The 16,347-nt window shown below is 36.2% G+C and overlaps 1 protein-coding gene across 5 annotated transcripts in view; it reads left to right on the plus strand.

Moving 5' to 3' along the window:
- CTNNA2 (catenin alpha 2) overlaps nucleotides 1–16,347 on the plus strand; it is a 1,108,364-nt gene that overhangs the window by 1,056,511 nt on the left and 35,506 nt on the right. For all 5 annotated transcript variants that reach the window (XM_045446647.1, XM_045446648.1, XM_045446649.1 and 2 more), the window contains exons 16-17: nucleotides 4,806–4,911; nucleotides 9,209–9,343. In XM_045446647.1, coding sequence (XP_045302603.1) covers nucleotides 4,806–4,911; nucleotides 9,209–9,343 — 241 coding nt within the window. The remainder of the gene's footprint in view (nucleotides 1–4,805; nucleotides 4,912–9,208; nucleotides 9,344–16,347) is intronic.

The raw sequence follows: 16,347 nt of genomic DNA on the forward strand, positions 1-16,347 counted from the left end.
ACTACCCTTTTGTGTCTACCTTTGTACGTTAGGGCCTGTTTATCCCTAGCTGCTTTCAGAATTCTCTCTTTATCCTTGTATTTTGCCAGTTTCACTATGATATGTGGTGCAGAAGATCTATTCAAGTTACGTCTGAAGGGAGTTCTCTGTGCCTGTTGGATTTCAATGCCTTTTTCCTTCCTCAGATCAGGGAAGTTCTCAGCTATGATTTGTTCAAGTACACCTTCAGCCCTTTTTCTCTCTCTTCTTCTTCTGGAATTCCTATGATACGGATATTGTTCCATTTGATTGCATCACTTAGTTCTCTAATTTTCCCTTCATATTCCTGGATTTTTTAATCTCTCTTTTTCTCAGCTTCCTCTTTTTCCATAATTTTTTCTTCTAATTCACCTATTCTCTCCTCTGCCTCTTCAATCCATGCTATGGCCGCCTCCATTTTATTTTGCACCCTATTTATAGCATTTTTTAATTCCTCGTGACTATTTTTTAGTCCCTTGATCTCTGTAGCAATAGATTGTCTGCTCTCCTCTATGCTTTTTTAAGCCTAGTGATTAATTTTATGACTATTATTCTAAATTCTTGTTCTGTTATATTGTTTCAATCAGTTTTGATCAATTCATTAACTGTCACTACTTCCTGGAGTTTCTTTTGAAGAGAATTTTTCCATTTCGTCATTTTGGGTAGTCCCTATGGTAGCTCCAAACTGCATGGCACTTCTCCTGTGCTGGCCGGAGAAACTTGTGTTGGTGGGCGGGGCTACAGTCAGACTCCATGTCTGCCCCCAGATCACCACTGGGCCACAGTCAGACTGGTGTGTACCTTATCTTCCCCTCTCCCAGGGGCAGGACTCACTGTGGAGTGGTGTAGCCCCTGTCTGGGATGCTTGCACACTGCCAGGCTTGTGGTATTGCTTCAATGGGATCTGGCCAAGGGCATATTAGCCGGGGTGGATCCTCAAGGTGCACAGGGGTGGGAGGGGCAGGCTTAGCTAGTTTTGCCATCACTGGTCCCCTTGGGGAGGGGCCCTGCAGCACCGGGAGGGAGGCAGGCCCGTGGGACAGATGGATCCACAGAAGCATAGCATTGGGCATTTGCACGTTGCAAGCAAGTTTGGTAAGGGGAACTGGTTCCCTTTGGAATTTTGGCTGGGGGATGGGAGAGGGAGATGGCACTTGCCAGCACCTTTGTTCCCTGCTGAGCTGAGCTCTGTCCTTTCGGGGCTCAAAAACTCTCCCTCCCGGTGTCCTCTCGCCCTCCCTGCTCTCCGAGAGCAGAGCTGTTGACTTTTAACATTCCAGATGTTAAGTCCCGCTGGCTGTCAGAACTCACTCAGTCTGGTCCCTTCGCTTCTGCAAGTCAGACTCAGGGGCTCTGCCTTGCCAGGTGGGCTGCCTCTCCACTGCCCCAGCTCCCTCCCGCCAGTCTGTGTAGCGCGCACCACCTCTCCACCATTCCTACCATCTTCTGTGGGCCTCTTGTCTACGCTTGGCTCCATAGAGTCTGTTCTGCTAGTCTTCCAGTGGTTTTCTGGATTATTCAGGCAGATGTGGGTGGAATCTAAGCAATCAGCAGGACGAGGTGAGTCCAGCATCGTCCTATGCTGCCATCTTCCTTGAACTCTGCTGCTTTCTTGCTGCCTCTGGAGGTGGTGGATAAGCCATTCCTGGATTTTGGATCATAGCTCCAAATCTTTGGCGTTATGCGTTTTCAGACTTTATATGAGCTTCTCCCTACCTGCCCCTACCTCCAGCCTCCTCCCCCTACTGGTTCCAGAAACTAGCCGGAGTGGGACTGGGTCTGGGGTGGAAAGGGTCTGACTTAGAAAACAGTACTAAATCCAAAACAAGGCTGGGCACACCCTCAAAACCAGACTGGGTGCAGGGTCAGACCGGGTCAATCTTAGAAACACAATTGGGACCAGGAGGAACTAGGTCCAGAATCAAATTGTTTTTGAAGACTTTCTTCCTGTATTCTGGAAGAGTTTAAATAACATTGAGATTATCCTCTTTTTAAAGGGTTAGTGATTTCCTCTGAGACACCATCTGGATTGACTGATTTTTTGACTAACTTTGTCTTTAACAGTCTTGTTTATTTCTGTAAACAGGAAATCAGACTCTGTAGTTTTTTCAAAATCTCCTTTCTTGTCAGCATTGGTAACTTATATTTTCCTAGAAAGTTATGTCCTCCAGGTTCTCAAATATATTTACATGTGTTGAGAAATTTAGTTTTATGATACTCTTAATTTTGTTTTCTAAGGTCATTTCACTGTTACCTTTTTTTTACTTTTAAATGTTTGTTATCTCCTTTATTTTGTTTTGATAGCAATCTAAGTATATTTTTTTACATCTGGTTTTCCTTTTTTTTGGGGGGGTGGACCCTGTTTTAGAATTATTTTCCATGTTTCATTATTTTCTCAATCATTAATCTCTTCTTGTAATTTTATTAGTTTTTTTTTTCCTGCTGCTTCTTTGTAAATGCTTGAGTCAGATAATTCTTGTTTTCATTATTTCTTGTAAATTCATGTCTGTAGTGAAGGTTATTTGTTTTCCTTGAGATCACTACTTTAGCATTCTTATAAGAATTAAATATATATATAGCAAAAAGAGTACTAAATTGTGATTCAGGACACAGAGGTCCCAACCCTAATTCTCTTTTTGTATATCACCGTCTCTGCCAGTATCATCCTGGGCATGTCACTGAGACTTCCTGCTTGGGTTTCAGTTTCCTCAACTAGAAAATGAAATATTTGATGATCTCAAAAGTTCTATTTTGCTGCCTAGTGTACTGAAATACATTCGTATCACCAGCTTGGGACTCTAAGAATTTGAAATGAGTCTACAAAATGGGCTCTAGACTCAAATGTTTTAAGTAACAATATACTAGTTAGTCTCTGAACTGTAGTTTCCTGTGTGTCACAAAAGACAAGCTTCTAATTGTTCTTTGGCTATAAGACGGGAGTCTAAGCTTCAGGCAAATGTAGTTCTCTATAAGTATTCCTTACTAACTTAGCATATTTTGTCATAATTAATCAACTGTTGAAAGTTATGTAAAGTTCATGGGGCAGTGTTTTTCCAAATCCTTTGAAATTCTTGAAACAAACAAATACCTGATTGTTGGTGAGGAAAAAGTTAAGCAGCATGCAGCTCTTTTTATGGGTTAAGATTGAAGGCAAAAAGTAACAACAGATATTGTGTCAGAGTAAACCTGTAAACAAGAAGATTCTAAGGTCTGGAAGTTATAAAACAAACGTGTAATAATGACATTATTAAACATTGACAGATTCTGCATCTAAACTTTCTTTAAAAAATATAAAGCAAAAACAAGAAAAAGTTTATTTACAGATAATAACAAATTAATGTTAGAAAATGGGAGCCAGATTTTCACAAAATCTTGTCTATGCTACATAAAATTCACATATGAAGTCTCTTGTCATAGTTAAAAACCTAAGTAGTAACTGGAAAAAAAAATCACTGTCCTTTGTGGACAAATTAAAGCTACCATAGCAAAATAAAATATCTTAAGTTTTGAATTTGCCATCCTGTGTGTTTAAGCATTGACATGAATACAATGCATTTTTTTTTTAGCTATGAATGTAAAAAATACCAAAAGGGAAATTAGGAGGGAAAATGAACAAAATATCCTTCATTTACATATATTTTCTGAAGCCATTTTAAGTCTTCTATTTAGAAAATGTTATTATATAACAATGGCAGTCATTGCCACTGTATATATCCCTATGTGTTCTAAATAAGTTGTTTCTGAGTAGTTTTTCTCCACATCTCACCACATTTCTAACTATAGGAATGTAATTTTGTAGCCTTAAAAATTGCATTGATTTTTAGATGCACATAAGGAGAGCAGAATAAGTAACAATGCTAAAAAAAAAAAAAAGAATAAACGTATTGTTTTATTTACCTCTCAAGAAAAGAGAAAGAAAAGTCACATGCCCCATTTTGTTTAAAGATTTATAGTGCAGCATAGTTTCCTTTTCTTTTATAATAAATATTTAAAATACATGTAATATTAAACAGTTCACCAAATTGAAAATGTTATGTGAAAATATGGGACGATGGTTTGGAAGTATAAAGACATCTACTGTCACACAGTCTTTTGTGTTTTTTGTTCATAAATCAGTACTGGAAGCATACAAGCCAATGGGAGGGCGGGCTCAACAGATTTCTGAAATGCCGTCCGATCAGTTCCTAGTTACATATGAGAGACCATTGCTTTTCAGAGTGTCAAAGTAGATTTAAAAATATAATTAATACAATATAGTGCTGGATATGGTATGAAAGACAATGCATGTGTATTCACTTTGGCTAGACTCTGATTTAAATGTAGAATTTACATTTTGTCCTTTATAAAGCTTAGTTGAGTTAATAGTATTTCTTCCATTTTCCTCTCCTCTAAAGTGGGATTAATGATGCTTGCTTGCTAGCGTTGTAATGAATCCAAGTGAGGTGGTATGTATAATAGCATAGGCACATGGTAAGCTTTTAAATATTAAATTCCTATCACCTTCAAAGTGGTCATCTTTTTTAATGAACCACTGTTTAAAAACAAAGAAATTAATATAAAGAATAAACTATGAGCATGCACATCAAAACAAGGAAACATATTCCCTAAAGGTGAATGGAAGTAGACTATTAACGTGGAAACTGAAGTGAATCCAGAAAACATTTGAAACCCTTCTGATCTGGACAGAGCAAAATCAAATACAACAACAGAGTCCTGGACAAACAATACGGTAGGTTTGTTTATTTGTTAAAAGTAAATTTCTAATTATGTTGTATATGTTGTTTCAGAGGCAAAGGCCCATTGAAAAATACATCTGATGTTATTAATGCTGCCAAGAAAATTGCCGAAGCAGGTTCTCGAATGGACAAGTTAGCCCGCGCTGTGGCTGATCAGGTAATACAGGAGGGAAGAGTAAGCACATGCTGTGTGGTACCATTAATTAGCACTTGGGTTCTATAATGGTTTTTATGTACTCTATAAAATGCTTCTGAAGGATGAATTGTAATCACTTACGTTTTACAAACTGGACTCTAACTTTGCTGAGACTGAGTTCATGGCAAAGTGGGTTCAGTCCAGGAGCGACTCATCAGGCCTATGACCAAAACTCCTTCAGAACAAAGAGTACCCACTACTTAAGAGACATAACCCCCAAAGAATGGATTATGCTGGCTACCCTCATTCAGCAAGTCAGCTACACTGCATAAAGAGGAAGAGAAAGAACTTTTAACTCTTGTTATTTAATATTGATCTTACTATAATGATACTCTTGATAATTCTTAATAATGCTCTGGCATAAATGGAATTAATCCACATAATCAGGAACCTCCAGATTTCAGCTTTATTTTCATCTGGATTTAAAGGCATTACAGAGAAAGGAAATTCTGAGAGTATCTTTTGTGCCTTCCGACCGAGGTTAGGTACATGAAAGTAGTTCTGAATCTCACCTGAGTATTTGTGTTTATCTCCACACTTTGCATGTAATGTGGCTTAAATTGGAACTCTAAAATCCTGTTCTAAATATGTCTAGTTGCAATAATGTTCCATTCCTTATAAGGGTACTTTGAACAGTAGACTTGTACAGGTAACTAATTCTTACCCTTTTGAATAACAGTGGTTTATAGTTTGAGCTATTTTAAAAGGAAAAATGTCTTAAAATATAAAATAAGATTCTGAAATAGAAAATATTACATAAGCTGTTACTTACATGGACACAACATTATGAGCATGAAATCGCTTACTAGACTCCAATATAGTGATGCTGTCTGGAGACACTGACATAGGATTGTTCCTCCTTCTTAATGGCCCTAGTCTCCTATAATTTTTGAGTTGCTTATTATAATTTTCGAGTTGCTTATTATAATTTTCTTCCTTCATTCCTTAATGTTTGGCTCTTCCCCTAAATACTTGCCGTCTTCAACATCCCAGATTCTAGAATCTCTCAGAAGTCAATACCAAATCCACTCGTCTTGTAAATACTGAAAACACATGATTAAATCATTAAGATTACATTTAAAATATGCCAGCAGATTGTCTCATTTTAATTTTTTTATGTATATGATGGCTAATCCAAGGGACTGTTTTGTGCTTGCTTTTAAATTTTTGAGAGGGGCTCCTAGGTGGCTCAGTCAGGTAAGCATCAGACTCTTGGTTTCGGCTCAGGTCATGATTTCATGGTTCATGAGATCGAGCCTCTCATTGAGCTCTAGGCTGATGGCACAGAGACTTCTTCGAATTCTCTCTCTTCTCTCTCTCTGCCCCTCTACCCACTTGCTCACTTGATCTCTCTCCCTCTCAAAATAAACATTAAAAACATTTTAATTTTGGAGAAACACTTAATCGTAAAGATAATTCATTAAATATTACCACCATTTGACTATCCCCTAAAATTTGTATGGGTTGAAGACCAAACCACCACTAAGTTGCTAATTTCAGGGACATATCAACTGCCAGGCTTCCTGCAGTTTGCAGGATAAATTGAACTGATCTATACAGAGTTCTGTATGTATCCCAGAAAGTTTATGGAAAAGAGAGGAGAGATAATGAATGTTCTTGGAAATATGCACGCATGTATGCAAACAAACAAAAATGCACCAGCCAGGAAAGAATGCCACATTTTTTTTCCCTGAAAATGTTCAGGGCACTTGGGATGAGTGGAGTGAGAAGAGATTGGTAGAGGTTCTAAAAAGAGTTTTGTGATGAAGGACTTCTTTCCTGAAGTGAAAGTAGATGGAGTTTGGATGGCTTCTCCATTAAACTCTGAATCGAAATTGCTTTAAACTATTTTTTAGTATGTTTAGGTTCCTTGAGTTCTTGTTTTTTGCTTTCGCATTTTAGGACCTTTACTTCCAGCAATTATGCAACTTGAATCATAGTCCCAGGCAGCGGGACTATGGAAATAGAATCAACTATGGACTTGATATATGGAAAGCACATCACACATGCACACACACAAATCCCAAGATTCTAGATGTATTTTGCAATTAAATAACAAAGTATTTGGCAGCGCCTGGGTGGCTCAGTTGGTTAAGTGTCTGAGTCTTGATTTCAGCTCAGGTCATGATCGCAGTTGGTGAGATTGAGCACCACTGTGGGCTCTACACCGACAGCGTGAAGCCTGCTTTGGATTCTCTTTCTCTCCCTGTCTCTCTGCCCCTCCCTGGCTTATTGTCTCTCTCTCAAAATAAATAAACATTTAAAAAATAAAAACAAAAATTAAACAAGAAATTAAATGACAAAATATGTAAATGCTGTTCTATGATGACTTAAAATAAACACAAGAGTTGGTTAAATATAACCCTCTCTTGGTGGCATGTACACTGTCATCAGCTATGAAGCAACTTGCAGTTTTTGCTAATGCTTTGTCTGAATAGGACATATCTTTCTCAAACTCACCTATTTTCATGATATATGAATTATATTTCTTGGTCCATCATGCTTTTATGTGTGTTTTAAATAATGGAATAGGATGAACATTACCAAAAAGTGGATGTGTTGCCTTTATTTTGCCTGAAAATATTTTTATGAAGATTTGAGATACACAAGCAATATAAACTTTTTACGGACTGTTGCATTTTTAATTACTGTTTCATTGAGATAGAACTTCGAGTTAAATTTGTTGCAAGGTATTTGTATCGAAAGCCTTGTCAGCCCTCAAGGGAGATATCATTTTAAAGTTAATTCCTTTCAGTATATGGGTCTCTGGAGTAGGATAAATATTACAGTATTAAGTACTTGTAGAAAGCTAAAACAGTCTCTGTGGGATTCTTTCTTGATAAATGCAGTTAGTAAAAGAAAGTACCACAATGGTGTTATATATAAAAGAGACCCCTTTGTCATTTGTTAAAGATATGGTTATGTCAAAACCACAGGATTCACAGTATTAATGAAAGGTTTGCCTTTTTTTTTTTTTTTTTAAGAATTGCCTTTCTTAAGCTTGAAGAAAACCTAGCTGGAGTCTTTTTCTCATAACTTTTTTTTTTTTTTTTTTTTTTTTTGAGATAGAGAAACAGTAAGCGGGTGAGGAGCAGAGGGAAAGGGAGAATTTTAAGCAGGCTCCATGCCCAGTGAGGAGCCCAACTTGGGGGTCGATCTCACAGTCATGAGATCATGAACCAGGCTATAATCAAGAGCCAGAAACTTAACTGACCAAGCCACCCAGGCACCCCTCTCATTCGCTTATTCTAAATAAGTCACTTCAGATTTAGCTATAGATCTTTATTTCTTACAGTGTTTGATCAAAAATTGGGTGAGTATACATCCTTTACAAGTGCTAATTTGAGCCAGAACAATGGAATGGCCTACAGAATCTTGAACTGAACTTTTGATAGTAATAGAAATATATTCCAATTATTGAATAACCATTGGTATTGAAGCCTTAAATGCTTTAGAGAGTCATGTAAATATCTGTGGAAGTGTTCAGCTAAGCTCACTGTGTATTTGATGGATATCTACCCACTAAGTCTCAGAGAGAATCCAAAATTCCTGGTTCTAGTTGACTCTGGTATAACCTTTGAAGAGCTCTGTTTTTACTCTTATGTGTTTGTTTCAGTTGGCTTCAAACTCTACTTAAATCTCTTTCTCTAACAGTGGTTATGATCCTTCTCAGAATGTCTTATTTAAAGTTTATAATGTTGCTAAATTTTTGATAAATACAAAAATCCAAAAAGTGTAATAGACTTCCTTTAGTGAATGATACTTTTCTGAGAAAGCCAAAGGAAACAAATGGTTTTTTCACCCAACCAAATGAATTGAAATTCTATCTTATGCTGTGTCAGAGAGATTTCTACGCAGAGCGATTTCTTTCTAGCCTCTGTTGCTTTGGTTGTCCATATTAAAATAACTACACATAGTGAATGTTGAGTGGGCCACTAAGAAAAAAACCTGTAGAATATTTGGTTTTCTTAACAGTTTAGAAGACAACTGGTAAAATTACTCATAAACATGTATAGAAGTTCCAGTAAGACTTTCTGGAAGATCTTCAATATTCTGTTTAGAGAATTGTATCAAACTACAGCTGACCATTGTAAACTACTGACTGTGGCTTTCATAAAATGTGCTATCAAGAAGTTAAATGGATGTGATTAATATTTATGACACTAAAACCTTTTCTTCTCACAGCTTTTATATAGCAAGTGTTAGAAACTGAAGAGTACTTACTAATTGAGATCACTTTTTTTTTAATGTTTTATAGTGTCCTGATTCAGCATGTAAGCAGGATTTATTAGCCTACCTTCAACGAATTGCTTTGTATTGCCATCAGCTTAATATCTGCAGCAAGGTGAAGGCAGAAGTTCAGAATCTAGGAGGAGAGCTCATTGTGTCAGGGGTAAGCTGGGAGTTGGGCTTCACAATTAAAGTTCCCACTGTTGTGCTTCCAAGGCAAGCATTCTTGGCAACAGTACTGCTAAAAACACCAAACTACAGTGATTCATAGGGAGTTTTTTTTTTTAAATAAATGTTATCACCATTATTCCAGACCTTACAATAACTCACAAAGAGCAATTTGATTTTCCAATTACCCCATGTTTATACTAGCCTTGTAAAATCTCCATTCTTCACAAGAAAACTAATTTTGTAGTCTGGAAACTCATTGCCAAGCTTTGACTATTATAATTATTTGGAGCTTTTGTACATTTACTCATTGTGAGTCTACTTCCCTTTGTTAGTCCTAGTAATTTTCACTCTCTGTTCAGGAGCCAGCCTCTCTATGTGTGGATTGTGTTCACATGTTAGAGATGATGAAAACAATAGGAATTCATTCATCAGGTTCCAATGCATACTAGGTTATCAGTAACCCTTGAAAGCCAGAAAATATTCAAATTTAATACAGGTTGATGTGCTGTTGCCAAAAACTAACATAGTTGTCAAACACTAACAATTATGTCTTCTTTGCTTAATCACTCCGGTGTTTCCCTTAGTATCTGGTCCATTTTCATCAAATATAAAGAAATAAGTTTGATTAATAAAAGAATTATGATTTCTTGGCAAGATTTCCAAATGTATGTGTTGAGGTTCTTCACCTTGGCTTCTCCTCCCTCTGTCCCCTTCTTTGAACACGAGGTGCCATCTATTGTAAACTATATGCAAATTCCAAAGTGTGGCTCTGCCACCTTTAGTTCTTTTCCCAGTCAACGATGATGCTGCCATTTTAAGTGTGACATTACTGGGAACATCACATTATCAACGTGGTGAATGCCTTTTGAAAATCAGACGAGTCATGAAGCTGAATTCTCAATTTTCAGAAATTCAACAGTTTGACCATTTGAGAAAAATATATGGAAAAATCATTCTTCAACGGTTTCAGGTTCTGTATTATTTGGGTGGCAGAAAACAGCTGGGAAAAGAGCTGATCTGGCTTGCATGGAGATGCCATCTGGAAAGCCTGTTCCATGCAGTTTCACCTAGAGTCCGATAAATTGGCTATTTTGTGCCTCTTCCCAAAGCATAGTCACCTCTTTGCATTTCCAAAACGATCCTGCTTCAACATTCTTCAACAACCAAGAGCAATCTGTCTTGCAATGTGTCCTTTCTGCCGAGTTGGTAATTACCCAGTTTCTCTCTGCCAAGAAGTGATCAAAACATTGCATATCCCTTGCTTCTTTTCTTATCTTCAGACTCGATGGTATAGTTTCCCATACCATTCGGCTTTCATGTCCATCTGTATATAGCACCTGTGGAACTGAGTGCTTTTTGTTTAGCTTGCCTTGTGTGCTTTCATTTGTCACTTTCCAAATCTTATTATTTACACGGATGCACAAAGCATCTTTGTGGATCTGAGAGTCCACAACCTCATTTAGGTGATATTTTACTGGCAGAGCTGTTCTCCATTATCCTCTCAGTACCCATTGTTCATCACTGCTTCCCGAGCATCATTTCCATTGTCTTTTCCTCATTTAGATGTAGTCCAAACCATCACTGGCTTTTATCACTTGCACTGTTGGCATTTGTAGAGGTGTTTGAGATTGAGAACACCATCAAGAAGCCTGTTTCCTTCTTTGAGTCTTATTGGCAAAGTTCATAAATCCTTGCATGGGAGAAGGCTTCTTTTTGAGGAATGTTATATAACTTTATAATAGTTTTGAGTCAAATGCATTATAAAGGTTTGCTATATATTGCTCAGTTATGGACCTGCTCTTGGCCTCCTCATTTTTTCAAAGCTTGATTGCTATTTGGTGCCATACCTGCATCTGTAGTCTGCTGTCTTTGCCACTTCTGCGTCCATCTTATTCTTCATCCTCCTTCACTGATGGCTAATGGAGAAAAAATACCAATGTGTTTCTTTTGCAAAATAGCCACAAATGACTGCCTTCAAAGTTCTGAAAGAGTCAAGAATGTAAGACCCCATACACACAAACTTTCAATGATTTTGCCAAGAAAAATGTGTCCATGCCTAGGGCCCCATTTATTTTGTTGTCTGGCATGAAAATGTTGCTACATTTTTAGGGATAAACTACTATAGTATTATATATGTGAGAGAGAGAGAGAGAGAGGGAGGGAGGGAGAGAGAGAGAGAGAGAGAGAGAGAGAGAAATGCTTAAATAATGGGATTCAAGGCTGTGGCTTCTTTTCTGAAATAGAGGAAAGCTCCCAGGAAAGTATATTTGTTAGTGTCAAAATTTCCCCTAAAATAAGAGATTTGGATAGCTTATTTCCATTTTTCCAGGAGAAATGACTTAAATCTCAAAGCTGAGAGCTGTGTTTTTAGAGCCGTGAGCTAGCATGATGAACAGAATGCACATGTGCACAGTTATGTATCATGTCAGCATGTGTATGTTTTATGTGATTCTGTGTACTAACTGGGAAAGGCTTCTTCTGTTGTATATGCCTTTGGCTTGAGAGGTGGGGCAGGAAAACTCAACAGGTCATAGGCTGGGGACAATGGGTGCAAAAGTTCTTCTTGTGACACGATGGGGAGTTGGAGAAATAACACAATCCTGGATATATGCTTACATGTGCTCAATCATACAATTGCTGTCTAAGAAGCACTACTAATTTTCTGTCTGGAGATATGTTTTTAAAAGTTATTGGCGTAAATCCTTCTTAACAGGCAAAAGGTGCCATTCTTACTAAATCTCAAAGTAGAAGATGCATTTGTGAGCCAATTCAGCTTACGCCATTTGTGTGGTTGCTAAGGAGGTCAATGGGGAAGAGAAAATTTAAAAAAAAAAAAAAAACTAACAGTGACAGAAATGTTAAAGTGAAAGTAGAAGAAGCTGAAGTCCAGAATATTAAACATCCATTAGTTTATAAATTGGCTTTATTGGCTTAGTGTTCATTTATTTAATCTCTTAGGTCAGTTTACATGCTTTTTGGAAAAAGGAATGTTGAAAGAAGAGGAAGAAATGAGAGTAGGATAGGAGAAAAGAGGCATGAAAGAAGAAAAAAAAAAAGAAATTTAACCATAGCCTATCGTAAATTATTTTAGTGAAGGTAATATCCCTTAAATGTGATAGCATTATATTCATCATGGCAGGAAAGTTGAGCAAATTTTTTTCCAAGTATGTAAATATATTTTGCATACAAGTAAATTCCAAAGCCGTGATGTGGATATTACTTGTATATTTGATGGTTGTGTTTTTAATTAATTTTTATTTACTAGGTTTCAGAGGATTTAATGGATTCTTTTAAATGTAAAAATGAAGATGTACACATGGATCTGAAGACATAAAAATCATTCTAAATAACCTTTGATTATTTTTACCCTAACATTTGTACTTTGTGAATTTTTCTGAATGAGATTGGAAACAGTAAGGTGGAATTTAAGAATGTAGAATGCTGAACATCAAACATTCTGATAAATCTGAGAAATTGCGCCTTACTATTATTATTATTATTATTATTATTATTATTATTATTATTATTTGAAGTTCAACTACATCAAGAGTCTCATTATAACAATGAAGTCAGAACAAAAGAGCAATAACCCTACCCTGGACAGGAATTCACTGTTTAGGTCAGAGATAGAAGGACACAAATTGTAACTTATAGTTGACCCCACATAAAATGCTACAAATTTTGAAAGATTTTATTGCATTTAAATGTCTTTTTTTCATATTAACAAAATATAGGAGCAGAGTTTCGAGGTGGGGATATTAGTTTCCTCAGACTGACTGAATGGAGCCCTGCCCTATTCCTGAGGAATGGAGTAACCTGCCCTAATGTGCACTTTTGTTCTTTGCCATTTAAATCTCTCCTTTCCAAATTTAAATCTCTCTCAATTGGGTTGTGGGGAGAAGCTTGACAAGGTGAGAAAATAATAATTTGTGATGCTGGTAGGATTTGAATTGTTAAAGAAAAATATTAGAGAATAAGGGGTCAGTTACAGTCCTTATTGCCTGTTTTACATCATTAAAAAAATTGGACTCAAAATCAACATGAATGTTCATGGTAGTAAATGAAAACCATCAATACACTACTAGAAACTGATAATGGCCAAATCAATCCTACCTGACTATGGCATATAACCAAAGATACATATGTGCATGTGCACAAACATGCACATAAAACAAATACACATGATTTGATATTTACTCTATTATCCTCAAATAAGCAGTAATCAGGAACTGAACAAGTGGTTGACAACTGTGACACATCTGATCCAAGAAAATTTAGGGAAAAGAAAATGTGGGAATTATTTGTACAGTGCTATATGGATTATATCTTTTAAAATATATATTTTATACACTTATATTACATATATTTAACATATATTTTTAAAATGTGATTTGTTGAGATGAGAATTGCATTTTATTTGAAAAGTTCTATATTTCCTCTATAAAAATAGTGTATTTTGTAATGATACAAAGCAGTCATTGGAATTAGCATTGTACCTACTTATGTAACCTTGTACTTTAAGCAACACTTTTTTGGGGAAAGAGTCTTTTATATATATATTCTGATTCTGTTTATTGTCAATTCTTGATCTCCACTGATCAGAGTGTAGTAGTAATGGAAACAAATCTAAATTGCTATTTCAATTTAGATTTGAAATACATTTCTCTGCTTCACTTGAACAAAAGGGTATGTGTTCAGGAAATTAACTGCAGTTACAAAGAATTTTCTCCAGATTTTTCAGAGGGTAGGCCATTAAGTATTTGGGCTTAACAGACTTTCCTGAACTATGCAACAGTAGGAGAGGCCAGATCTAGAGACAGTAAGATTAAAACAAACTTTAGATTATAAGTCTGGATGGAAAGATGGTGAAAATATTCTGTAACACTAAGAAAATTAAACAAGTACTTATCATTGGCAGAATGGCCATAGTTCTTTGCATATACTTTACTACTAAGATGGGTTGCTGAATAATTCAATCTTTCTCTGAAAAACCTAACCTTCTCAATCTGTTATGACAGTAAAACTATAACCATTTAAGTTTTGATTCCTGCATTAAGTCTTCTTCTGTTACATTTATATCAGTGTACATGGCCACTGATTTTGTACAACCTAAATTATGCAAACCTTCAGAGAAAAATAACCCTTAAGTGATTTTTCAGTGCAGATTCTTTCTCCCAGTGTTATAAAGGTGACATTTGACAAACTCAAGGTATTACATGTGGAAGAAATGGGAAATGGGGAATGTTATAAGTAAAAATCTCCTTGGGTGCCAGGCATCATAACAAGTTTTGAGTCTAGTATACCACACCTGTATAGGTGTCTCCCTGAATTTAAATAGTCTGTGCAAAGGAGGATGGTGTATTGCTCTGTTAAAGAAGCTCTTTAGTTACATACTTAGTGACAATGGCCCTAAACCTATCAATTTGATCAATTCTATGCATTGAAAAAAATCATTTTTTTCACTGATGAAATTAAGCTGATTTGTTTTATGCATAGAAACAGACTTTATATTCTAATGCTCTCATTTTAAAGTGAGAAAACAGACTCTCTTGTGGCAAAATTGGAACACGAACCAAGCAAATAACTGTTTACCATAGATGGAAGCATGGGTTGACCTAACTTGGATCTACTCAATGGATTAATTTGAGTGCATCACCTGAACTTGTACTCTGAAGCATTTATACTTTGGTCTGAGGGCATTCATTATTGCTCGTCAGAGGAGAAGTGGCTAGTGGCTTTAAGAAGAATGTCTCTGCCTCAGAAATGTCAGTGCCATTACTTGTCATTCAGTCAGTGAACTTCCATTTCTTTAGGTTTTAAAGCTATTCAAGTTTTGAAAGCCTCTAATCAAAAAGAAGGCAATTGATCCACACCTTAATCTATTCGCAGTTAATGTTTTGGATCTCAGTTCATATTCAGAGCATTATTTGGCAGCCAACGACTAGCGATATTTTGTGAAAACTGGGAAATTAGACATGGCAGGTACCTGGATGAGGGACACTAATTTTGCATCTTTTGATATCTGTGAGACACAGGCAAACCTATTTAAGCAGTGCTGGTTTATAACATTTTCCCATGAGACCTATTCTAATTTTGAGATGCTAGTTGTTATCATTGATTTCATTGTTAGATGTTATTTATTAATATATTTTAAATAATGTCTAGTGTCTTAGGAGCTGTCTCCTCATTTTTAACTAGTTGTCGATATGTGAGAACAAATCCAGATAGTATCTGTTCCCTTAAGTTGAACCAAGTTATTATGGGAAGCTACAGTGTTGGGTAGAATACCTTTATGTTTGAAATAGTATCCGTAATTTAGTGTATGCTTTCTGGTTTTCCTGTGTACACTTGGATATGTCAGCTCTAGTCAAGAAATACATTATTTTGAATTAGTTACCTAAATCCATTGTGATGTTTTTGTTTTTTTCTTGTTCCTACTTGGATATACCTCAAGAATCCTGGATACTGAGGCAGTTGGAAGAAAAAGAAGCTAAAATGTGAATAAATTGATACAAGAATATACGCATAAACAGAAGATAAATATTAAAATCATACACTAGATATTATCTGGGGATCTTACTGATTTTGCACCATTTTCAATTACCTCAGATGACTCAAACTAAAGCAAATTAAGAGACCCCATAGGAAAACTGAGACAGGATTTTATGTTTGGTATTGGATGTGATGAAATTTTTTGACAACCATATTTTTCTAGAAAAAGGTTAGTGTTTCTGTATGTTGTTCCTAAGTTCTAATGACAAACCAACAATCCGAGCTTCAATGAGTTGTATTTCCTTTTCACATAGTACATTTTCTGATTCATTGAACAACACTTCTATGGTGCTCCAACTAAAAAGGCACAGTGTTAAATATCTGTAGGGTGAGGGTATTCAAAGTCCTTTCTCTCCAATAGCAAATAATTTCCATGAAAAAGGATAAGGTTTTCTGTCCATTGTGCTTTTGTTAGATTGTGTAATCCATTGGGTTTTCTTTTTT

This window comes from Leopardus geoffroyi, chromosome A3 (assembly GCF_018350155.1).
Source record: "Leopardus geoffroyi isolate Oge1 chromosome A3, O.geoffroyi_Oge1_pat1.0, whole genome shotgun sequence".
NCBI classification, from domain to species: domain Eukaryota; kingdom Metazoa; phylum Chordata; class Mammalia; order Carnivora; family Felidae; genus Leopardus; species Leopardus geoffroyi.